This window comes from Polypterus senegalus, chromosome 3, assembly GCF_016835505.1.
Source record: "Polypterus senegalus isolate Bchr_013 chromosome 3, ASM1683550v1, whole genome shotgun sequence".
NCBI classification, from domain to species: domain Eukaryota; kingdom Metazoa; phylum Chordata; class Cladistia; order Polypteriformes; family Polypteridae; genus Polypterus; species Polypterus senegalus.
Genome location: NC_053156.1, coordinates 271,916,151 through 271,943,146, shown reverse-complemented (window position 1 = coordinate 271,943,146; position 26,996 = coordinate 271,916,151). Strand labels below are relative to the sequence as shown.

Genomic DNA, 26,996 nt, shown 5'->3' with positions numbered 1-26,996 from the left:
ATGTGGGATGTGGGGACATGGTTACCTCCATAAAACTTGAATGGCATTACTCAGAATATTATGTTGTCTAGTCCGAATAGAATGTATGTGGTAGGTGATTAAATGTAATAGATTGAATAGACTGAATTACCAATGGTAGCAAGTAACATTTTGTAAGAAGTCACAACTAAAACAATAAAAATAGTTTTTAAGAATAACTTTGGGACATTTTACTGACACCGATAGACACTACAGTACTGGTTCAGGAAATATGGGACTTCTGGTCAACCTACGTTTAGTTCTTTAGTTTTCTTCTTCTTCTTTTTTTATGTTATTTCTGTTAGGATTGTTTATAATTCAACATGTATTTACTGCTTCTTTAAATGTTCTGATGTTCCTCATACATTGAGAGTGGAGGCTCTTGGAGGTGGGGCCATGATGACATCACTGCTGCAGGGTCCTCCCTCTGGCTTTATAAGTAGCCCAGAGTAAAGCATTCAGCAGCAGTCCATTGAAGTGGTTTGATATTCTGTAAGTATTGTGTTTTTTGTTCAGATTTTCTAGTTTTTCAATTATTTCTGCTTGCCCTTGGGTTCTTCTCTTTTTATAATTGTATTGGGTCTTGTTTGCTGTGGGTTACCTTTTTAGGTATATTTTTTGTCACTTTTTTGAACATTTTGTTATATTCCTATAGTTTTTGTAAAATAAAATCTTCTTTTATAAAAAAATATCCTCATTGTCTTTAGGTGATAAATGCCAAAGATATATAAATAAATAAATAAATTGGAAGATTTAAAAAGACAGAACAAAAATTTTGAATTGTAAACAAAAATAAAAAAATGCATATAAATCTTTAAAATATTAATACAAAAGTAGCAAAAAAAAAAAAAAAGCAAAAACAGAAAATAAACTTCAGGTTGATACATTAAACTTTTGCACCTTATCTATCAGTTCTGAAATACTGTGAGAATGATTTTATATTAGAAGTGTCTCCCAAAATTGGACACTTTGCAGATTTAGCACACTTGATTTGCAATAATGTTCTTAGTGTGCTAATTTTCTTTTTTTGTCCTGGTCCATTTTTCAGTCTTTATGGCGAGTCAGGTTTATTGTCTTTCACAGACTCGGTGAAGCAGATCACAAATACTGACACTATGTAGGCTTTAAGAGCTCTATAAAGAAACTGGTTTATATTCAAGGCATGAATAGAATCTACAACATGCATCATTTTTAAAAGGTACCTTCAGAGCCAAAAGGTTTATATTTCCTAAATATTTAGCTTACATAAGGAGCACTTTAGACCAAAAAAAATGTGTTTGTTCCTGTTTATTTACATAAAACCTAGTGCATATACAGATATACATGTATTTTTGTTGTTTGGTGTTTCCTTTTCTGTGAGTGTTTTATATTTGTCTTCTAAGAAGAGTGTTCTGTATCATAATAGGACATTTTAAAATGATATTTAAGCATTGAAGAGAGTTGAGGATAGTTTCACATATGCTAAAGTTTATCCATTTACTTTCAAACATGCTTAATTCTGTTATGGTTTATTATTGGGGGACAGTTTTGGACAAGACTTCGGTCAATTACAGGGAACATTAACTCATACCAGGATAATTTAAGCTCCTAATTATCCTAACCAATACACACATGCCTGGGATGTGGCAATAAACCAAAATACCCACAAAAAAAAAGTTAAAGGAGAACAAGCAAACGCCACCAAAGCAGGATCTGCCCTGGGGTGCAAACCTAGTCTGCAAGGTGATAAATGAGACCAGCGGTACCACCATACTGCCCACCTGAAATTCACTATCATTAAAATGCAGGGGTTCCAAAAACTCTTCTCACATCATTTTACAGAAATCCCCCCTGCTGGATTATAGCTCCTGGAGCACATTTACAACATGTGAAGCATTAAAAACCAAAGGATAATAAAACTCAAAATTTGAATTGCCTTCTCCCTCCAGGACTTGTAAAAAAAAAAATCCACAAATTATTGAATTAATTACGCGGTGGTATTTTACAAAGCTCTATAACCCACAATACACAAGAAAATAAATATGAAAACAATTTCACATTAAACAGCATGAAGTTGAAGATTAATAATTATTCAGAAAGTATTGTGGGATTGCTTAGGTTATGAACACTGACCACACTTTTTTATAACTGCTCTGCTCTACTGCTGAAAAATTAAATGCCATATAAAAGTCCCACTACATAGAAATTCTAAGATAATTTTGTGTAAAATTTAAAGTAATATGAGCAGTAGATGATGCCAGTAATGTATGGATCACCCAAGAATGAACAATGAAAAGGATGTTTTTATTTATTGTCCAAATTCTGCTTTGTAGTAATAATAGGTAGCTTAAGTACACTTTTTTTAATCATTTGCACTTTTAATTTTTATATACATTACTCAGCGCAATGGCATTGTGTAGCCCAATACTTTCCCACTGCATTAATTGATCATACTCAATTAATATACAGTGTGTAGCTTTTGTTCATTCTTCTTCATATTTTTATGCCTCTCTCATGCATGAGAGCATTTTCTCTAAAAGTACTAACTTATTTCAGCCAGAACACATGTTTTTAGGGTGTGTTAAGCTTTCAATTGGATACTTGAAATGTTGATTATGTAGCACAAATAGATTTGAAATTTTATTCATTGACATTTTCGTATAATTTGCTGTTGTTTAAACTGGCTTTCCTTTGAAGAAGTGTAGTGGTCTCCATTCTCCATTAAAACATGACATTAAAAGTTTTCCTTGGACACTTTGAACAATGCAGGTAAGCAGAAAAAATATTTTGGGTTTGAGAGTTGCTCATGTTGACTCATGTAATAATGCATGGATTTATTTTCACAGAAAATTTAGCATTTACATGTTAGGTGAAATGTGTTTGTGTGTGGGTGTGTGTCTGTGTGCGTGTTCACCCCATGATGGACTGGCGCCCTGTTCAGGGATTACTCCTGCCATGCTGATGACTCTTGCTGGGATCGGCTCCAGGTGCCACCAAACCCTACTTTGGTTAAGAAAATGAATGGATGGATTTTGTATTTATGAATTCTGCATGTAAGAATGCCTTTTAATGCCAAGTGAAAATATTTCAAAAATTGTTACTTTATATTACTGAAAACATTTTATATATTTTTGTTAAGTAGTAGAAAAGTATCAACTTGACTGGGAGTCAGCGGCATATCCCTTTGAAAAATTTTACTGCTCAAAGGTTGATCTTTGAAGGCTCAAGACACTTAAGAGATTTTTCATTTATGTTTCATTCAAGAAACAACTTTGTCACCGATGTTTCTCCTAAAATTCCTTGTGGGGAGGGGAGAGTGGTTGACTGCCAAGCCCTAGCTACTCACACAAAGAACAAATATTTACTCTTTAAGAATAAAAAGATTGATTTTTCAAAAAGTTCTGTGACAAAATATAAGCTCAGATGAGCATAAAGGCAAAAGGAATTACCTGCCATAACAAAACCAAGCCAAGGCAAACAATTCCCAATGCACATTTCAGTAGGTCAAAAACAGAGCATAATGTCAAAAAATCAGTCTCAGCAGCCCAGCCAGTAGTGTAGCCTGGGCAGGGGCGGCCCTGGGCAGAGAAAGAATCGGTGGCCTCTTCGCCCACCAATGTCAATATGGTATCTTATGCATGGCGGATGGCCACATCCGTTGCGGACACTGCATAGCCGCCTCGTGTTCATGACACGCTTCTATATGAGTGTGTCCGTAACTTGAAAACCAAGTGGCGGCCCATGATATTCTCATTACGGCAGAACGTTATAATACTACATATAGCTTACTGCTCTGACTCGAGCGACATTAGTAAATACGGCGTACTAATTAACAAGAAACACAATGTTTTTAGGCCACATTGCCATCAGCTGTTTTGTTATTTTCTCTTTATGTTTTATATTCAGTATATATTGGCATGGCGGCCAACTGGGAGCTTTCAAACATAAATGCAGCTTTCTAACACAGTATTTAGCATTTTCACAGTTTCTCTCAATTTCTGTATTTCATGCTCTTAGTGACTGCAGCTTCAATTTTGGGTGGGTGAATAAGAGAGTTTGGTACTTCAATGCACTTCAATGCACAGTCCAATTATACAAGAAGAGAACAGGGAGCCATCTGCACAATCCAAAGTGCTGACCGTGCACCTTGTAATATTTGTGTCTGCATTCACAACGCATGTTCTATGAACACAGATGTATGTTTGTATGTGCTGAATTAAAACATAAGTCAATATGGGAACACACCTGTTTAATCCATGCAAAAACATGTGTCTTTACGTGTAGCTAGGTGTAAATCGAGAAGGCCATAATTGTGTGCATTTGACGTTCACTGAAGTATATTTGAACTTTAAATCTTCATGTGATTCTTTTCATTCTGATTTCAAATGGCTGAACCTGTCCCAGTAATTGTTCCTTATTTACAGTACTGCATATGTGAAGTATGATTCAAAAACCTCTGTAATTAACCAAGGGCTTTTGTTTCTCATGAATGCATGAACTCCTGTGTCACTTTTTCCCACTTAAAACAGAAACTTTAATGAGGGTGATGGCTTATTCTCAGGTGTCTCTCCATTGCAATCTATAATGGCAAAAAAGCTTTAGCTTCTAAATTGATTATATCAAACTTGTACATTCTTAGGTAGCAGACGTTAGTGGTGGAGAACATGGGAAAACATACTAGTGAGGGCATTGGAAATTTAAAAAACATGGAATGATGGGGTGAAAAATTAACATTGGTGTCAATAAAAGAGAAATGAGGAGACTAGAAGAAAAGAGGAGTATAATAAGGAAAGACAGTTGGCAGGGTATAACTAGATAAGGTGTGAGAGATAAGAGCAGTTTTGTAGGTGCCCCCATTATGCAGACAATAGACAGCTCTGGGGTGCTGGCTGTACAAACACCAGATGAAACTTTTTGGACTAACCTAGAAAGCAACTCCCGTGTCACTTATAACACTGACAAAATTTCCTAGTCACATTTATCATGGTTAATATGTGCATCCTTCATAAACAAGTTACCAAATATCAAATTAAAAATAGCTAGCCAACCAGCGGCGTAGCATATGCCGCATAATTATTTATTGATGGGTGAACACTTCCTGAAAGACACAGTTGTCCAAATGGGGTGGGTTTGAGAATACAACTGTGAGTGAATGAAACGATGGAACTCTGGAGAGAGCAACATACAATTGTCTGTGACTGAAAACTGGTTTTGGCAGATACAGGCATATCTTTTTGAAAGTTTGGCCCTGTGCCTTCTTAATTGTCATTGCAAAGGTCAATCTAACAGGAAATTGTCTGCGTGTAAAAGTAAAAGGCAAATTTGAATCTGATGGGGTCAGGAAATCCGGGGAATAAGGACAGTTTGTGAGGTAGAAGCTGTGATAGTTTTACACTCCAGTACATTGCGGTGAATGCTGGTAACAATCAGGCGGGCAAGCCAACAAAAACACTATGCTCTTAGTATGGTATGAATCAGGTTTTTGTAGAAAAAGGTTTCCTCTGTTCCTGCAGGACCATCTAAGAAGAAGCATGTTTGTCGCTGATAGGAATCGCTGTATGCAGCGTGTAAAACAGTTTGCGAGGCTGGACGTGGGAGGAAGGTTAGAATTGGTGGACGGGGCTCTGTCATGCGTATCCCATGATGTGGGAGGAGGGTTAGAGTTGGCCGGTGGGGCTCTGTCGTGCGTATCCCTATCCCATGGTCTCTGTCTTGCGTGCCATGATCGACTTAGCATATAGAAGAAGAAACTGGAACAGAAAAGAACAATGAAAAGTCAACATGGCTCAGAGGTGCATGTGGACTGTAGTAGAGACGAAAGCGACTGAGGCTGTGTTTGGTGAGGTGTTGCTTGCGGGCACATGAGCAGGCAGTGCGCATGTCTCGAGAGCGAGGGTGGACGCGGGAGGAGGGTTAGACTTGGTGAGCGGGGCTCTATCATGTGAATCCCATGGTCTTAGAGTTGGTGGGTGGGGCTCTGTCGTGCATATCCCATGGTCTTAGAGTTGGTGGGCGGGGCTCTGTCGTGTGTATCCCATGGTCTCTGTCTTGCGTGCCATGGTCGGCTGCTTAGTGAATTATATATATAGATATTATGCAAAAAACAAATTCAATGAATCAAAGAAAATTTTAAAAACAACATTCAGACTAGTAATGCTTTATGTACGGACATGATGAAAATACAAGAGTAAACCAATCAGGGACTGAGACATCACCAGGTTAGCGTGGGTTGCTTCAAACAAAGTAAGAACCAGTGAAGCTTAGAAAAAATGTTACTGTTGTTTCAAGGAATACAGGAGAAAATGTGATGAATGTAATGGGTGCAGAACAGAAACTGCCTTGTTCAATATGCCTTTAGAAAAACTACGTCAGTTTGATTTTTTCATACATTTTCAGTTTACTTAACTAAAGCAATTCTTTTGTTGGTCATTGAACTTACAGCAGGCGGTGTACAGAGGTGAGCAGCTGGCAGATGGGATCCAGAGGTTGGCTGACCCGGTGTCGAACACCACGTTAAACATCTGCGGTGGTGACCCAATGCTGATCTCTCCAAAATACTGGGTCTGGAATTAAAATGCAAAATAGAGACACCAAAAACAGGTTGGTTGAATTTTCTACTTCTAATGCAAAATATAACACTCATTAACAGAGAACTTTTTATGTGTTCGTATAGCATAAGTGAGCTGTCATACATACATACGTACATACGACATACATTCTAAAACCCTCTTAATGCAATTCAAGGTTATGAGAACCACAGCATATCCCAGCCTCAGACAGGGTGCTAAGTCTTTGAATGACCCAGTTATGAACTATGATGAAAAGCAGGGATAGATGGGTATCCTGGATGAGATGTGTGGTGTACTCTTTGCCAGTCAGGAGGCTGTCACACTGGAAGGACAAAGGGGGACTTCCTCCAGTGGCCAAGTGTTCCTTCAGTATGCTGGGTAGCAGAATCCCTCAGGTGGGTCTCTCATTTGTGTACCCACAGGGCAGCATGGGGTCTGAAGTCTAGATGGGTGGTTCTACTCGGGCTTCCTTCTCCAATGGAAAATCTAGTTAGAAGTGCCTCCTCATGGTTGTACAGGTAGTAGTTACACCTCCAGGAATGAAAATGAACTGCTCTGCCTCTCCCAGGTGAGTTGGAGTTGGGAGTAGAAGAGGATGACAATGCTAATCTGGGAAGATTGAAGGAGGAGAAAAGAAATGAATTGTATTGTGTATTGTGGAAGCAGAAGAAGCCAGGTTGAAGGTGTTTTGTCAAATAAGAATATTTATTTGAAACTGGGACTTGTGCGAGTGAGGTTGTGTTTGGGGTTTGAGGCTCTGTTATGCCCACTACAGGTTACAACACACACACACACACACACACTTGCTCTGCAGTAAGTTTGTGAAAAAGGGAGGAAAACCCATGCAGACATGGAACCAAGATGCACCCTGTGGTCCGCTGTCAATGGAGGTTACGGTGGCAAACATTTAGGGTTTAAACATGTAAGCATACAAGTCAGATTTTTGATTTACACATACATACACACCTGCAAACTTACTTGGCATACTGGGCGGTGATCTGTTTTGTTTTTATTACAATTAATTATCACTTTTAAAAATATATTGGAAGCCAAGTTATCATTTGGACATCTTGATAACAAAGTTGTCTTTTTTGTCACAGGTACCTACATTCTAAGTTCCAAAGATACATGGGTGCATATTATAAATAGTAATATTTGATATTCCAAATTTCTTTCTTTATTTTATTAATTCTTACATCCAGATAATTGGTGAGAGGAGTAGGAGCGGTTCCATTCCCAAATTCTAGACGTCCTTCTTTCTTCATTATTTCTGCAAAGATTTGTGAAGGGGTCACACCCAAACTTCGCAATGTTTCACGAATAGAAGGCATCCTCTTCAACTTGATCCTATAAGTACACAACAGAGTTTAAAAGGAAGAATGAGGCATCAGAATATTAGAACATTAGAACAATGCAAACAAGAACATGCCATTCAGCCCAACAAAACTCATCAGTTCTATCCACTTACTATAATTCTTCTAAAATAACATCACGTCTAGTTTTGAAAGTCCTACTGTCAATCACACTACTTGATAGCTTATTCCATGTGTCTATAGTTCTCTGTCTTAATGTTTGTGTGAAATTTACTGTTAAAAAGTATCCAACTACTGTATGTTCCTGTGTTCTTGATGAACTCATTTTAAAGCAACAGTCTCAATCCACAATCCATAATTTCCTTCATAATTTTATAATACTTCAATTATGTCTCTTCTTAATCTTTCTTTGCTTAAAGTGAAATAGCTCAGCTCTTTTAATCTTTCTTAATAATTCATCCCCTGTAGCCCTGGAATCAGCCAAGTTGCTCTTTTCTGAACTTTTTCTAGTGCTGCTATGTACTTCTTGTAGGTTGGGGTCCAAATCTTTACACAGTACTCCAGATGAGGCCTCACCGGTGTATTATAAAGTTTGAGCAGAACCTCCTTGGACTTGAACTGTATACACAATGGGGCTATATAACGTAACATTCTATTAGCCTTCTTAATGGCTTCTGAACACTGTCTGGCAGTTTATAGTGTTGAGTTCAGTTATACTCCTAAATCCTTCTCATGAGGTGTACTTTTGATTTTCAGATATCCCATTGTTCATTCAAACCTAACATTTTTACTTCCTACGCGTAATACATTACATTTAATTTCATCTGACTCGAATGTACCCAAGCCTATATACTGTCCACATTCCTCTGTAATGATTTGGTGGATTCCAGAATATCTACCAATCCACCTAGCTTGGTATTATTTGTAGACTTAACCAACTTGTTACTTATATTCCTATCCAAATCATTTATATATTAGAAAGTAGCAAAATATTCACGCTTCGCAGCAGAGAAGTAGGGTGTTATGGAAGTTATGAAAAAGAAAAGGAAACATTATAAAAATAACGTAACATGATTGTCAATGTAATTGTTTTGTCACTGTTATGAGTGTTGCTGTCATCAAGGATTTGATTATCATTATTTCTTTCAATCAGGTTCGTATTTGGAGGATGTGTTGTGTTCAAGTTGCATTCCGTGTTTGTCAACCGTTGTAAAGATAACAGGTTTCATTCATCGAAGTGTTCACTACCCAAATCGGTACTCGTGAATCTAAGATGTTTAACAGGCATTCCCGGTATTAAGTTGTGGATTTGCCTGTGAATATTTAGCGACAGCGTGTCTTTGAACTTAATTTAAACTCAAGCTTTACACCTTGCTTTCCTATTGATATGTCTACAAAGGCTTGTTCATATTCAGAGGGTTTTTCCTTTCTTACTGCATCAATAAACAGCTTGTCTTCCTCTTTATCTGAGACATCACACACTGCATGCACGAGTTTACCTTTCCCAGTCCTGCAAACTTTAGTGAAGTGGTTCAATTTACCACATTTTTTACACTGTCTTCCTTTAGCTGGACATTGACTTTTTCCTCTGTGTGCTTTGTTTCCGCAGTAGCTGCACTTATGAATATGCTTGTATGCGTCACACGCTTCATATTCTTTTGCTGCCTTCTCAATTGTGTAATGCGTTTTTGTTCAGCACTCTTTGGAGCTCTTGCTTTTTGTGTGCGTACTGCATTCACAGTCAGTTCACGTGAGCCGCTCGGAGTACATGCATCGAAGGTTCTCAGCTGTGGTTGTGCTATCTCGTTTGATCTTGCGATGTCCACGGCTTTATTTAATGTTAGCTCAGACCTAGCACTTAAAAGTTTCTCTCGCACTTTTGCTGAGTTTGTGCCAAACACTATTCTATCCCTGACCATCTCATCTTTGTTTGCATAAGCACAATCCTTCACCAGCAATTTTGACTCTGTTACAAAGTGATCAAAAGTCTTGTTTATACCCTGCATCCTCTCAGTAAACTTGTATCTTGCGAATATCATATTCGTCTTAGGCATGACAAACGCCAGCAGCAGTGTGTCTATGAACTTAATTTAAACTTAAGCTTTGCACCTTGCTTTCCTATTTGTTCGCATAAGCACAGTCCTTCACCAGAAATTTTAACTCTGTTACAGCAATTTTAACTCCGTTACAAAGTGATCAAAAGTCTCGTTTATACCCTGCATCTTCTCATTAAACTCGTATCTCACGAATATCGTATTCGTCATAGGCATGACAAACGCCAGTGGCAGCGTGTCTATGTACTTAATTTAAACTTAAAGTTTACACCGTGCTTTGTTTCCGCAGTAGCTGCACTTATGAATATGCTTGTATGCATCACTCGCTTCATATTCTTTTGCTGCCTTCTCAATTGTGTAATGCTGACGGACTGCCTTAAATGGGCAGGCAACTCAATTATGTGGGAGGTGTGATGATGAGGGACGCAACTCCGCCTCACACGGCGACTGAGCTGCAGGCTATGGCGGTATATATGTACGGAAGTAGGTTCCAGTTATGACCGTTACGCGTAGAATTTCGAAATGAAACCTGCCTAGATTTTGTAAGTAAGCTGTAAGGAATGAGCCTGTCAAATTTCAGCCTTCTACCTACACGGGAAGTTGGAGAATTAGTGATGAGTCAGTGAGTCAGTCAGTGAGGGCTTTGCCTTTTATTAGTATAGATAGAAACGACCCTATGGAACATCACTCTTAACATCAGCCAATTCCAATAAGGTTCCTCGCACCATAAACTTCTACTTCCTGTATTTGAGCCAAATTTGCACCCATCTACAAACACCCTGAGCTTCCATTTCTTTTAGTTTAATGCTTAACCTCTCATATCAAATGTTTGCTGAAAGTCCAGAGAAATAATATCATATGCAGCAGTCTGATTGTATCCTTTTGTTGCTTTCTCTTAGAATTCCAGCATGTTGGTAAAACATGACCACCCTCTTTTGAACTCATGCTGACTGTTCAGTAAAGCTCCTATTCTTGCCAGGTGTTGCTCAATCTTACCTTTCTTAATTCCATCCATTATTTTTCCTGTTAAGCATTAAGCTTACTGGCCTATAGTTGCTTGGATCTTTTTTTATATAATGGGAAAATATTTGCAATTTCCCCAGTGCATCAAGGGTTTATATATGTACTTGCTAACCTCCTTAAGAATTCGAGGGTAAATATTATCTGGTCCTGGTGATTTGTTTGATTTTAGCCTATTTAATCTATGCAGCACTTCTTCCTCTACAGAGATTGACATCAATATGGTGTGCTCATTAGACACAGATTGGGGGATCAGACCAGCAAAATTCTTGCTGAGAGATGTTTTGAGAACTGAGGATGTTATTAATTCAGTTCATGGTACTTTTTCAAATTGCTATAGACAAATTGTCTTTTTGTTCACTAATCCTAAGACATGTGGCAAACATATTTTCTTAATTTCTGAAGCTAAGAACTTCCTCAATGACATTATTTAAAACATAAATAGTTCCTTTGTATCATTTAAACCTTAAAGGCAAATCGGATTACACACCCAAACTGTAATCAGAAAGGCTTATCTGTGTTCATCATTCCAATTGAAGTGCGCCTCTAGATATCTACTGCGCCCACTAAAACAGTGTGTGAGTTTGTTATCTGAGTTTTAATGAGAAATAACTATGTTCATGTGCTTAAAACTGAGATCTTCACTTGCCATGATATGCGCTTGTGAAGTTCTGTTCATTAATTTCAAAAGAATATATGAATGTAATTTTCAAAGTGCTTTTCAAAAATCAAAGTGAAAAGTGTTCCATTTTCCCAGAAACATGCATTTCCTGATTATGCTAATTTCAAAGGAAGTTACAGTTAGGATTGATTAAGCTTAATATAAAGTTAAAATGTTTAATTACATGTCACCTTTAAGAGCAAAATCCAAAATTCTGATGTTGTAATCTACTGTATACATCCTTGAAATCAAGCGGAGCAGATAACTAGGTCACGAGCCCAGCACTTACACTTTATTAACATGAAGCCAGTAGGCTGATACCCATTCATACGCCCAGCCTCTTGGAGCCTTGTTACACCTGCAGTAAAGGGTCTCTGCATTGAACGTACAGGTGAGTTTGCTATCACTAAAGACGTTTTCTGCATATTGTGCTAAAGTGTCCTGGAAGTGCCCATAGCATCATCACTTAGCCAACTTGACAACGTGTCAAAAGGATGAAACAGAGAAATTATTACAGGATTGCTAGTGGGAGTTAGCGGCCATCTCCTTCATGCTTTCTTGATGATATTTGACATTTGAAAATAATCGGCCAAAAATCAAAACTATACAACACAACAGCACATCATGCAAATGGAGGAACGCAGGCTCTGGGCATAGCCGCTGTGTGGAAAATGCACTGCTGCTGCCTTTGTAAGTAGTAGTTAATGTGGGTTGTTTTTTTTTGCGTTGTATTATACTTGTTATTCCGTATATATTTGAGAAATAAGCACACTAAGTGCCATCAGAAGGAGTGTGGGAATTTTTAATACATAATGGCATTTACACCAGGCTATCCAAGAGGTGTCTATTTGTCAGACAGAGAAGTTGTGATGTGCAGGCTCATTGTCTTCATTGTATCTTTTTCATCCATCCAAAGGGTTTTTATCCTTTGCAGCATCAAAGGGAAGCTGGAGCCTATCCCAGCAAACATCTGGTCCAAGGCAAGAACAACACTTTGACAGGGTGGCAAGGTGACTAATCACATGGGCACAAGCCCACAAATTAGGGCCAGTTTTACAACACCAGTTCACCTGGTGGAAACTCAGTTGGGGAGAATGTGCAAACTTCCCCCAGGGACACAGGGAATACCCCGGTGTCTTTGGATCATCTCATTGTTGTATTTTTATTTTCTCACTATTTAAAATGGCTCTTTGTATCTAAGTATACAATGACACTGTTGTTACCTTTTTAATAAAGTGTGACTTTCTTTTATGCCATGTGTCCATCATTTTTTGTGTGCAGGATTAATTTTGTGCTTTGCCACACATGTACACATGGGAGGCAGCTTAAAGGTTCTGGTGATATTAACGACCCATCAAACCACGTGTTGGCGCTGTGTTCTAATGCCTTCTCTCTTCCTTCCTCTTCAGAACGGAAGATTGACAGCTGTTCCACCACTGATCTCTTTTCTGTTAGCCGCACTTCGGGACCCACCCCTTCCTGCCTAGAACCCATATGACAGGAAGTTTGGCATGATGAGGCAGTTCAGTTCTGAGCTTCTTTCTGAAAAGACGTTATCTACAACTTGTGTGTTTTTCACTGTTACCTTCTTTCAATTATACAGGGTCCCTAGGGTGGTACCCCAACCCTTTCCTGTTGTTTTGTCTCCTCTTCACAGCTTATTTATACATTTAGTTATATTATGTTATTAAATTATGATGTTATGTTTACTTTATATTACTTTTCACAATCTCTTTTCCTTTCTACAGGAGGATTAAATTATTACTTTATATTGTAAGTACTGCCAGTTGAATTGTAATGTTTTTTTGCAGGTGAGCTTAAGAGTGTTGTTAATTAAGTAGTACAGTACCTTATGCTTGAGGAGAGATACTGGGTATATTGGGAGAAGGATATTAAAGATAGAACTGCCAGGCAAGAGGCAAAAAGGAAGGCCTAAGAGAAGATTTACGAATGTGGTGAGGGAGGACATGCAGGAGATGGGTGTAACAGAGCAAGATGCAGCAGATAGGAAAATATGGAAAAAGTTGATTTGCTGTGGCAACATCTAATGGAAGCAGCCGAAAGAAGAAGACAGTACCTTATGCTTGTTTGTAAAGTGACTGTTTAAGAAGGGTTTTGGGGAAATTCACGAAAATGTCACTTGTGGGTTATGCACATACATCATAAAGTTGCTCTTTAAACGCATCCCAGTATGTTATCTAGTTAATAGACCAGGAAGGGAGGAACTAGCCCAGTAAAACAGACATTAAATCCATCCATCCATCCTCTTCTGCTTATCCGAGGTTGGGTCACGGGGGCAGCAGCTTGAGCAGGGATTCCCAGACTTCCCTCTCCCCGGCCACTTCTTCTAGCTCTTCCGTAATTACTCTAAATTCAGCTGATCTAAAACATTATTCAGTTTAAATGTAAAGCACAGGCTCTTTTTCTTTAGTCCTAAAAGTGCAAATTTTGACCATCTCTTTACTTTACTGATTAATAACAAACAAAGGCCGCTTGGTGACACTGTATCCAGTTGGCCCAAGAGTTTATGTGTAGCTTCTGACTCCAGATTTTTAAAGAGCTAAATTTCTCAACGCAGAGTAGATACTTTGCTAGAAAAAGGACATGAAAAAGGGTTTTGAGGATGTATTTGAGAGTTGAGAAACTTGAGGAACAGAAATTAATCCTACAGCTAAACAGGGATATATTTGTCCAGTTGTCACATTGTGCCATTCATGTATGCAGCAAATAAGACTGCAGTTGCTATTTGTTCATTTTTTTTTCCTTGAATGTCACCCTGTTCTTTTCATTTATCGAGAAAAGTGTTCTATTTACAAAGTTTATAACAGTACTCAGTTGAAAGGATACACACAGAGCCACAGACAGAGACAATATTGTGAGAAATTGCATGGCCAGGAAAGGATGACAGGGCAGAAGGGTATGCATTTGGCATTGGAGGGGTTATGAAAGGGGTTTGTGAAAAAGGAAGGATTTAAAACGAATGAACTTCCAAACACAAGTGAGGGATAAAATCTGCCAATACCAAATAACACATTATGTGTAGAATGTTCTCCAGACGGACCCTTTCTAGCAGTACCATTTGAAGATGGTGTAAACACCTGACCCAGTAGTTTCTCAAAGCCTGCAAATGGTACCATGTATATATAGAACAAGTGACAGACAGGGCATCACAGATAGCAAGACGAGCTAAAGTGTATGAATAGTGCAAGTGAGTTGATTGTTTCTACACTTATAAGTGGCTTAGAGTTTTCATTCTGTCAGCTGCCATTGTCGGGAAACCAGGGCTATCCTACAGGACATTAGTGGCTACAGGCATACGTGCACTGAACAGGTGAAGGGGAGGCTCAGGGGCTACAAGGCTAAAATCGGGGGCCTCGAAATTAAACACACACCAACAATGCCATTGGGACAGTGTACATAAAGTCCGAAAAGAAATCTTTGAAGACAAAGCACAGAGAGGAAGAACTGAAAGCGAGACAGGAGCATTTTAAGGAATCTTTTGGTGGACAAATGAATTTGCCCCAATGTGAAAGCTCTGGGAACGTTCGGCCATACACTGTGTTTTATTACTTATTTATTTTTACACAGAGAAATATCAACACATGGCATATGCTGTCAGGTAGTGTGGTGCGCATTAGGACTCTGGGGACATTTAAATCTCAACTTGATGTTGTTTTGGAGGAATTAAGAGGATTGCATTGGTGAGCTTTTCTGAACTGATTGGTGTATTCTCATCAATGATAACTAATGTTCTAATTACACATCATTTACTTGCTAAAACATTGGCACATACACACACATGAACTCATACATTTAAGTATAAAGACAGATTAACCTGCACTGTGTGCCTGTAAATGTCAGGCTTATTGTCGCTCACACAGAAGTCATGGTGAAGAGGGCCTCATAGGCAAATTTTCAGACAGAGACAAGCAGCTGGCTAGAATCAAGCGATATTTCTCTAAACCATATGTTGGCATGATGTTTATTTAATAAGGCACAGGCAGATTGAACCGTTAATCCCCATTTTCAGTAACAGACAGAACTCCATACATCAGTAACCTCTGGGAATATAAAAGAATAAAGTGGCATGATGGCCATTCCTTAATCCTGAAAGCGTCACTGAGATTGGAATAAGGACTGGCCCCAAAATCAGAAGAAAATGAGTTTAGCATCAGGAAGTGAATTGGGGCAAAGACTAAGTTAACAAGAACAACAAGCGCAACAAAAGACTTACTAGTGAGAAATACAAATTTTGGAGATGTTTTTGCTCTGGGGGAGCTGTTTTTTGATAGGTGGGTATGCTCCTTTACCGGCAAGTGATAACAAAGCTTTTTTTGCTAGTCATAAGAGAACATTTTGTTTTAATTTTTTTGCTAGCACTGCTCATCCTTGCCCATATTTTAATGTAATAAATCCAATACAATGGCCTAGGGGTTAGTACTGCTACCTCAGAGCTATAAAGGCCTAGGTTTGGGATTATGTCCAGATCACTGGCTGTGTTTAATTTGCAGACTCTCTTATTACTGTATTTGTGTGGCTTTTTTTATGAATACCCCGGGTCCTGTCCACATCCCATGTTACCATAAGTTAGAGCTGGTTTGTGTATTGCTATCTGATGCTGCTAATCAAATTTCTGGCTGCCAATGACTCTAAGATGGAAGAAGAAAAATGGACACATTTTGCATTGTGATGAGGATTGCTGCAATAGCTGTCAAGTATAATAAAAACTAACAGCCTAATTTTACAAGAGGTTTTCTTCCATTGTTTAAACCCAATTATTCATGTATGGGATCATAGATCTATAGAGAGTATCACAGCAGCGTTAGATAAATGCAAGAGCCAGTCTTGAATAGGATGCCAATCTTGTACATGGCACATTCATGCACATGCCAGCACTCACTCATACGTTGTCTGTTTAGATTGAGCATTCAACCTGAAGTTAACATCTTTGGGATATGGGAGGAAGCCATGTGATTAGTCAGAGAACACGTAAACTCCAGATATGATATAACTAGACTAGGCTCTAAACCCTTGCTGCTGGATCTCATCAGCCATCAGTGTTATCCAACATGCCATGTCTGACATTATACTAGGTGCAAGTATTGTACAGCATAGTATTCAACACGGATCAAGGAGTCCAGCATCATGTACAATAAGTGAAATGATTTAGCTACATTATGCCTGTGAAACTGATTTTTGTACAGAATGATGTGTCCAACGCTGGTCTTGGAGAGCTACGATGGCTGCACTTTTTCCTTACTGGCACATTTTTCATCAGTGACTTTCATTTTAATTGCTGTATTTTTTAACATTCAGTCCTCTGAATTGATTTTTCAGTCCTAAAATAACTGCCAAACAAAAATGAGATGTGAAGTGAGCCAACAGATGACCAGCTAAGTCCGAGCTTTCATTCCATTCAGTTTCTTAATCAGAAGCCAATTCCTTTTGTTAATTAAACCTGTTGTTTAATTCTGTGGCTTGTTAGTGCTCCCATTCCGCCACATCAAACATTTTTAAAATGGTTGATTTTCTTTTTACTAGGAGCACTGTCAAAACATTTTGTTGACCCGAGCAGATCTACTTTACCAAGACTTCACCTTTCTTTATTTTAAGACATTGTATGATCTACATACCTTAGCTACTCGTTTGTTGGCTCATTTTGTATCTCATTATTGTTTGGTTGCTAATGCAGGATAAAAAAAACAATGAAGTAGGCTGAGTCATAAATATCAAATCAATTAAAATGAAGGCAAAAGGAGTTAATTAGCCACAAAAACTGGTCACTAATTAGGATAATAGTTAAAATAGAAACGCAGCCTTCCAGGATTGGAGTTGGACACTTCTTATATGGAGAAATATTTTATATGAAGTGTGAATGGTCTCCAGAAGATGCAAACTTTGATGACAGTCCAGCCTGCCACTTTAGCTGGTACGCCTGATCACTTACTGGAAAGTTTTGTCGCAGGATTTTGACATGTCTATTTGGATTTACACAAGCTGTCAGTTGTCTTTTCATATAATGGTTTGTCAGTTTTCCAACAAACCCAAATTCACAGGTAAGTAATAACATTCCGACAGTTTACGAGGACACCAAATGCATGATATTAAATTGGCAATAAGGAGGAAGGTGAAAAAAAAGACAAACTCACTTGTTCAAAGCCTGGCTCATTGTGATTATCATGCCAAGTAGTAATGCTGTCCAGAAGTGCATGTCAGGCGGTGATTGCAGGGAGATTTGCTAGAACTGCTGATCCTCTTCTGTGTATTTCTCTCTGATCCCTTGTTACCTTCTCTAGGTTCTTTTTATAAGCCATTTATAGCACTCTCAACGTAGGCAGTAAAAGCTTTCAGACAAACTAGGCAGTGCCCCAAGTCTGCATCTCCCACCCTCCCACCTCCCACTTCTTGGTATGGTCTCTGCTGGATGCAACCCAAGAGTGAGTTGACCCCTAGGTCTGAAAAAGCCAGGACATTAAAGGTTATTGTAGAAGGCCAGGCAGCAGAGTGGGAGGAGATAGGCTTTCTGAAAGACTCATGAAACATGTAAAGTATCAAATTGTGTTTTTCATGATGGTCATTAATATTATTATTTGTTATTACACTGGAACTTTAGGTCTTAGAGATTTGTTTTTCTCTTAAAACTCAGGCCTTGCGTCATTCTTCTCCTTACGTCACTAAGCCTTTGACATATGCTTTATGTTTTGTTTTTTCATTTTTTTTAAACTAGAATTCTGCTGAATGGCACAGTGGTACAGTAGTTTGTGTTTCTGCCTGAGAGATAGGATCTGAGGTTTGACGTTCACATTGTGTCATTAAGAGTTTTCTCTACATACTTTGTTCTCTCTCCAATAAAAAGTGTGAATGGGTTGTTTTGATCTGCGCAGTAGTTGAAAAAGGTTTCCTCTCCAGGGGCCTCATGTATAAACAGTGCATACGCACAAAATTGTTGTGTACGCCTGTTTCCACGATCATATCGAGATGTATAAAAACTAAACTTGGCATATTTTCATGGCAGCCTCATATCATGCGTACACACATTTCTGCTGAGGTTTATAAATGGACAGCAACCCGTGTCAAAGCAGTGCTACAGTTTCTGTGTATTTTCCCTTTCTTTTTCATATTTGCAAACATGACGCGGGCTTTATCAAATACATCGGAATTAATTGCATATCGTGTACAAATTTAAGGCACTTGATTGTAATCATTCTTTAACAATATAATGGTGCAGAGAATGGACAAAGTATTCCAACTACCATGGCTGCTGTAGCTGTTGAATTTACAATTCAAGCCACTTTGCAAGAGTTTCAAGAAATAACGATGGACTTATTCATAAATAGTATGTTCCCTGTGAGTAGACCGTTAATCAGCAACATTACATTGAACCGCTGAAGCGTCCATGAGAAAGCATCAGAATAAACGTCTGGAGAAGTGGCGCACCCAAAAATGGATTTTGCTCCATGACAGCACACCTACACAGACCACGTTGGCAGACAATGAGTTTTTAGGGAAGAAGATTTGCTATAGTGGAAGTAATCCAGGAAAAGAGGCAGGGGGCTCTAGACATGGTAACAAAAGACGAGGAACAGGAAATGTTTTCTGAAATGGGAGAAGTACTATGACAAATGTATTGCATCTCAGGGAGAGTATGTTGAAGGTGTTAAGAAGAGAGTTGTGGTATGTTTTATAATATTTTTTAAGCCATATGTCTGGTTTTCCCCTCATATGTGATGAGGAATTGTAAGTGAGTATCAAGACATGCCAGAAACAAATAAAAAATAAAAAAAAAACCCATCTAAATCTGTAGAACAGTTAGTGAATTACCGTGAAAAAAAAAATTTACAGCTTGAGGAGAGTAACAAAAAATATTATGGTCATTAAATGGACTGATTAATGTGAGCTGATAATTCATAAACTACAGCTCCTAGTTTGAACATTCCCAAGCTGCTTACAAAAACAGGACATTTACAGAAAATCTGACCTCTGGAATGACCTTCTTTAACCAGCCGATGTGTTATAGGGCTCCTTGGAGGCTCTACTGCATGGTTCTCACAGAATACCCGCTTGCCAATGGGATTAATTTCAACTGGCAAAACTAAGGAACTGGTCCAGACTGGTACAGATTATCAGAGATGCCCGAGCTGTTAGTCAGGAAAGCCTATTACATTGTGCACTTATAATATTTCAGTTTACACCTCAGGCTCAGACAGACACATGCCATTATGTTTGCCAGTGTGAAATGTTTCTGAAAATTTAAAATGAAATCAAGGTTAGCATCTCTACTTTACTTTAACTCTTTCAGGGCTGATGTTGACTTTTGTCAAAAGGAGGAGTTGATGATGGTAATCAACTGTAAACTGTGACAAAACCAACCGTTATGTTTTAGTTTGACTCTCGTTGCTGAAAGGACAGTTAGCTTCATTCGTCTGGCTGAGATTTCCAAGTAGTAAGGCACAGACAAGAGCAAAAATGGCACTGACATAATGGTGAGAGATCAAAGCGAATACGTAAAGCAAAATGCCCCATGGATGACGTTTTGCCTATTATCTCTGAACTGGGACTATGACTTGCTGGACTCTGATTTTGATCCAACTGGTCAAAAACGAATGTGAGGTTCCAGCTTCAGCTGACTGGTCATAAGCTAATCTTGGTGCTGAACGGGTTCATGTAGCTGATACGCCTACAGCCACGTTCGCCAGGAGGACTGCCACTTAACAATTAGAAGAGGTAGAAACCAGATTGCAATGCATTGTGACCGTGATGCAAAGACAGCCTGGCACTAATTCTTTGCAAAGTGGCAGCCACAGCATGCAGCAACAGACATTTTATATTGATTTTTTTGTGAAACCATTGCTTTTCAGAAACTATGTTTTTTTGGAAAGAATATTAAGCCCTCAAAGAGTTAAAGCAGTTTAAGCATGTGGTTCTCTTTGGCTAACAAAAGTGTATTGCTTCTGAAGTTATCCTCTTATATGAAACACTATAGTGGCTGTCCGTTTGTCTGTCCAGCATTTTAAATCACATGTAGCTCGCAAACCGTTTGAACTCTTGACCTGAAATTTGGTACATGTATACTACATGATGTCTACTATCTGCTTTTGGGGTGAGGATTGGCCTCCAAGGTTATTCCTGTTTTTATTTTTTTTTTATTTTATTGTAGAATTAAATCTCGGCAGTGGGCAGCAGGGCAGCCATGTGGCGCATGTGTACGGGTGCCGTTCTCATCCCTACCACCTTCATATCTTAAATCATTCTTGAGTCAAATCGAAGAGAGCTTAAGTGAAAATATACTAAGTAATTGCAACACAAGCACTGACTTAATCAGTTTTAACGCAAAAAGATGCCGACGAAAGAAGAGAAGAAGCGGGCAGCTAGGGTGGAGAATAGAACAGCTGCTCAGGAAGCAGCCTCTGAGCAGACACATGCTTAACGCACAGAGAAAGAGTCTGAAAACTAGGAATGCTCAAGTCAAGTGTATTCACTTATGCATGTTATCGTGCAGTGCGTTGTTGCTGATGATATCAGATTTAGTGAGCCATTGTGTCACTTCAGTGTACTAAAACCTGTTTAAGTCATCTCTAAACTCATTCCCATTGAAAACATTGTACCACTATGACACAGAGTAGGGTCAAACATGGCCCTAAAGGAGAGAGCAACATCTGCACGGAGAATAGAAACACTAGCTTTTACATGCTTGGAAAGAGAGGCACCTCCAGAGGACAGTGAAAGCTGTACTTGTAGCATAATTTACTTACAGTATATGAATAGAATATGAGAGAAATTATGAAGGAAGTTGGAGAAATGTCTTCAAGATTCAAAGAGGAGGACAAGCTTTCAAATTCCATTTTACCAATAGAGAGCAAACCTTGGTCTCAAGTCAGGAGTGTTGGATTCACCTTACTGTTTTAAGACACACATCTCACATGCTGCCTGAGACAATTGGCTCTGTGGGGCTTCATAGAGCTCTGGGGTCTTGGAATATGAAGGGGTCACTAGAGAGGTAGTTTTAGCAGTAAGTGACCCTGGGAGAAATTTTACGATCACCAAAATTAGAACTGTAAAAACTACTATTTACACTCATTTCAATTCAGTTTATTTTTATATAGCTCTCTTTGTTAAGTGCAGACTCAGAACGTGGTAGCTAGTTTAGAAGTAAAATGCAATTAAAAACTTTACAAATTAACTACACAATGCATAAACATAAAGATGCAGATTTGCTTAGGTGTACAGTAAAACAAAGTACATCCAAACTGATTAACATAAATGAAACTTAACGATATCTATTTAATAGCTTTGTTGAACCATGGCCAGTTGACAACAGAGGAGAGGAAGATAGAAACTCAATAAAGCAGCATCTGTAGAGAAAATAAAGTGTGATTTGATAACAGAATCTTTACATTTGTTATTTCCAAGCCTCCTAGTACCTCAGCTGTCTTTCCATGGGAAGGAAAACAGGCTGGAACTAGAGCAGTGCCACCAAATGCCACAACAGATTACAGAAAAGAGAATCATTTCATCACATCTCTTCACTTATATACTTTTTCATAAAATCAAAAACATATTTTTTTCAGTTCATGATAAATGATCAAAACAAATGGCCCTTTCCACTCATTTATTTTATTGCCAATATAAGTTATATTTTCACTATGAAAACATTCTTATTAATGCTGCAGAGGCTAGTGACAATGTAGCTCTTGATCATTCTTAAGGGATTTGGCAAGAAGTCCCCTACATTTTAGACTTGTTCTCTTTTTTTGGATTTACGTTTGTTGCTGTGAACGCAGCTCTGTTCCCACAGCTCACACAAAGGTCAAACTAAAGATCATGTGTGTGTGTGTACACAGCCCTGTGCTGCCCTATGCACACAAAAAAAGCTCCTATTTACATCAACAGTACGCCAAGTGAGGAGCTTAGGCTAAGGTTAGAGGTGTTGCCTTGCCATAGAGAGCTGAGAAGAAAACATCATGTGAATAAGTGAAGTAACTCATTTTGTATATCAAATAAAATATAACATTCTCAAACCTGCTTAATCCAGTCCAGGGTCGTGGAGGGCCAGACGTTTTTCCTGGTAGCATCGGGGAAAAGGCCAACATCAGTCTGAATAGGCCAGCAGTCCATCACAGAGCCCACTCACTCATTCTCACACAAGGACAATTTGGAGTCTCGTGTTAACTTAACCCACACATCACTGGGGATGTTAAAGGAGGACTACGGCACCCCGAGAAACCCCCCACAGATGTGGAAGAAATAACACTTAGACAACAACCAGGCATGAGATTCAAGCCAGACTGTCTAAAGTTCTATTTGGTCAGCTCTTTATCTTGTGTTCATCCTTAGGAAGATAGTACTAGGGTGTTGTACCGTGTTAGCCATTATGAATTTAGAGAAAAGCCAAGCAAAATGATTACATCTTGCCTGAAGAAGGTCGTGAGTTGCCTCGAAAGCTTGCATATTGTAATCTTTTTAGTCTGCCAATAAAAGGGGTCATTTTGCTTGGCTTTTCTCTACATTCAAGCCATGTTGTAATGTATTAAATTTTGGCATGAGTTTAACTTCCCATTCTTTTCTCTCTTGCTGTGTTTTGAAGTTGCCCATAAGCACTGTGACTTTAAAGTCCCTCTCACAGTGTCCATGGCTGTTACTACAGGAACATCTGTGTTGCCACATTTAATGTGGAATGGCACATCACCCTGCCGACAGAAAAGATGTAAAATGTGTGCCCACATTTACAATACAGACTGTATAGTTATACCACACTGCCGACTTGAACATCACATAAAGGGATCATTTCCTGCAGATCATCTAATGTGGTCTACCTAATTCTCTGCATGAAATGTCCTGACACTGCACTCTATGTGTGAGAAACTGGACAAACACTCCGCCAGAGAATGAATGTACACAGGTTCCACATTAAACGTGGCAACACAGATGTTCCTGTAGCGGCCCACTTCAACAGCCATGGACACTGTGAGAGGGACTTTAAAGTCACAGTGCTTATTGACAACTTCAAAACACAGCAACAGAGAAAAGAATAGGAAGTTAAACTCATGTTAAAATTTAACAAATTACAACATGGCTTGAATAAAAACAAGATTTTTATGGCGAGATATGAGGATTGTTTGCATCTCTCAGACTGACACAGATAACCTGTCTACAGACCCATATTGTTTTGAAAAACTCATCACAAACTTCAAAGGACTTTGTTGGACAGTTATCTTATCCAAAGATCTTGACCATACATTGTTCTTCTCTCTCTTGTTAAAGTAATCTTAGCCTGAAGGAATCTATTAATTTTTTACATTTAAGATTTTTCATTTAAAGATTTACCAATGTTGTTTCTTGTCCTATGTGTGTATATAAACACAGGGAACTTCAGTTTCTGTATTACATCTTTCCTGAAGAAGGGGCCTGAGTTGCCTCAAAAGCTTGCATATTGTAATCTTTTAAGTTAGCCAATAAAAGGTGTCATTTTGCTTGGGTTTTCACTTAGGAAGATGAAATATATTGCAATATACCCAAAAAACACATTTGACATATCTGTCAATGTAGTGTAACAAATACAGTATGTACTTCAAATACATATATTTTTAAGAATATATCTGAAATATAATTAAGCATATATTTCTCCAAATATGGTATATTGTAAGAAACATATCTCCAAACATATTCTCTCAAAACCTGAGGAAAACTATTTCAGCATTGTCTTTTTACCTTTTTATCAATCAAGTTTTTACAAAAAGAAGAATTATGTTAAGAACAGATCGATCCCCACCCCTGAGAGAGAGAGCAAGCCAAAGGCGTTAAATTTAAGGCTTGTAAACATACCTAAATTAATAAATTCTCTGTGCTTTATAAACTTATTTTAAAATATTACTGAATAGATCCTGCCATGTTTTGAAAAAAGTCTGTACGGATCCTCTAACTGAATATTTGACTTTTTCCAGTTTCAAATAATATAACACATCGGTTTCCCACTGACTTAAAAGAGGAGAGTTTGGGTTCTTCCAGTTTATCAGAATAAGTCTGCGTGCCAAGAGTGTAGTGAATGCAATCACAATTTGTTTGTCCTTCTCCACTTTAAACCCCTCTGGAAGAACCCCAAACAGAGCTGTTAATGGGTTAGGAGGGATTGTGAGTCCAAGGCTGTCTGAAAGGTAATTAAAAATGTTTGTCCAGAATAATGTTAATTTGGTGCAGGCCCAGAACATGTGACCTAGTGAGGCTGGGACTTGGTTGCAACGTTCGCAGGTTGGATCATGCGCTGGAAACATTTTGGAGAGTTTTAGTTGAGACAGATGTGCTCGATATATAATTTTGAGTTGTATAATTGTATGCTTTGCGCATATGGAGCTCGAGTGAATTCTCTGCATTGCTACTTTCCACTCCTTTTCTGATATATTAATTGAGAGATCTTTTCCCAGTGTCCTCTTGGATCTTTGAAAGGAAGGGATTGTAAAATGATTTTATATATTGTAGAGATGGAGTCTAAGTCCTTGAGATTGAGCAATATTTTTCCAGCATGGATGAGGGTGCAAGATGAGGAAAATCTGGAAGGTTCTGTTTAACAAAGTTCCTGATTTGAAGATAGTGAAAGAAATGTGTAGCTGGAATGTTAAATTTGGAATGTAATTGTTCATAGGATGCAAAGACGTTGTCTATATAAAGATCTCTAAGCAAGTTAATTCCAAATTTTTCCAGATATTAAAACTGCATATGTTTGTGAAGGTTGAAAGAGGTGGTTCTCTTGCAGAGGTGCCACAGATAGAAGCTTCTCCGTCTTAAAATGCTTTCTACATTGGTTCCAGATTCTAAGTGAGTGGAGCACAATTGGGTTATTAGTGTATTGCCGATAACGTGTGTTTATTGGAGCACAGAGCAAGGAATACAAAGAAGTACTGCAGGATTTTACTTCTATTGCGGTCCAAGCCTGTGTATGTTCTTCTATTTGTGTCCAGGTTCTTATCGCTGTATATTTGCTGCCCAGTAATAAAACTGGAAGTTAGGTAGAGCCATGCCGCCTTCTGCCTTTTGTCTTTGTAGGGTCGCTCTTTTGATGCGTGGATGTTTAGAATTCCAAATAAATGAGGTTATTGTTGAATCTAATTGCTTAAAGAATGATTTATTAATGTATATTGGATGTTTTGAAATAAAAAAGGAGCTTAGGAAGAATATTCATCTTAACAGTGTTAATTCTTCCAGCTAGTGTGAGATGAAGGGTTGACCATCTATGCAAGTCTTGTTTAATTTTTTCCATGCAGACAGCGAAATTTTGTTGATAAAGAGCTTTATGTTTACTTGTGATGTTTACCCCTAGGTATTTAAACTGTTCTGCAATGATAAAAGGTAGGGTGTCTAATCTAATATTATATGCTTGAGAATTCACTGGAAAGAGTACACTTTTATTCAGATTAATTCTGAGACCAGAGATCTTTTGAAATTCTGTGAGTGCTGCTAAGACTGCAGGCACAGAATTTTCAGGGTCCGAAATATACAGTACCATATCATCTGCATATAATGAGATTTTCTGTTCCAGTCCTTCTCTGCTAATCCCCTTTATCTGATCAGTATTTCGACAATGTATTGCCAGTGGTTCAATGGCAATTGCAAACAGCAGCGGTGACAAGGGCATCCTTGTCTAGTGCCACGCTCTAGTTTAAAGTAGTCTGAGCAAATGTTGTTGATGCAAACTGAAGCTTCTGGGTTAGTATACAGTAATTTAATCCATGCACAAATGTTCGGGCCAAACCCAAACTTCTCCAATGTAGTAAAAAAGTATTTCCATTCAATCATGTCGAATGCTTTTTCTGCATCCAATGATAATAATATTTCTGGGGTGTTTGATTTAGTTGGTGAGTATATTACATTAAACAGGGTCGAAGATTTGAAGATAAGTGTCGGCCCCTAATAAATCCAGTTTGGTCTTGTGATATTACCGAGGGGAGCACTTTCTCCATCCTTCTAGCTATGATTTTAGAGAGTATTTTAACGTCGTTATTCAGAAGTGAAATTGGTCTGTATGATGCACATTGTAATAAGTCCTTATTTTGTTTTGGAAAGACAGTGATTAGTGCTTGGCGAAAGGTTTGTGGAAGAGATTGGTTATCTCTGGCTTCTGTAAATGTTGCTAATAGGAGGGGAGCTAGCTGAGCGGAGAATTTCTTGTAAACTCTGCAGGGTAGCCATCAGGGCCTGCTGCTTTTCCACCTTGGAGTGACTTTATAGCATCTAGTAATTCTGATAATGCCAGAGGTTTATCAAGTTCCTCCACACTAAAAGCGTCTATTTGTGGTATCTGTAATGTATCCAGAAATTTATTAGATTGTGTATTGTCTTCTTTAAACTCAGTAGTATATAGGGATTTATAGTAGTCTCTGAAAGTGTGCAT

General features: G+C 38.4%; 1 protein-coding gene across 1 annotated transcript in view; it reads right to left on the bottom strand.

Annotated features, from left to right (window-relative positions):
- ren (renin) overlaps positions 1–17,883 on the bottom strand; it is a 48,507-nt gene extending 30,624 nt beyond the window's left edge. The window contains exons 1-3 of the mRNA XM_039749194.1: positions 17,764–17,883; positions 7,763–7,913; positions 6,437–6,560 (exon numbers count right to left, since the gene is read on the bottom strand). Coding sequence (XP_039605128.1) covers positions 6,437–6,560; positions 7,763–7,913; positions 17,764–17,825 — 337 coding nt within the window. The 5' untranslated portion in view covers positions 17,826–17,883. The remainder of the gene's footprint in view (positions 1–6,436; positions 6,561–7,762; positions 7,914–17,763) is intronic.
- Positions 17,884–26,996: the final 9,113 nt, after the last annotated feature.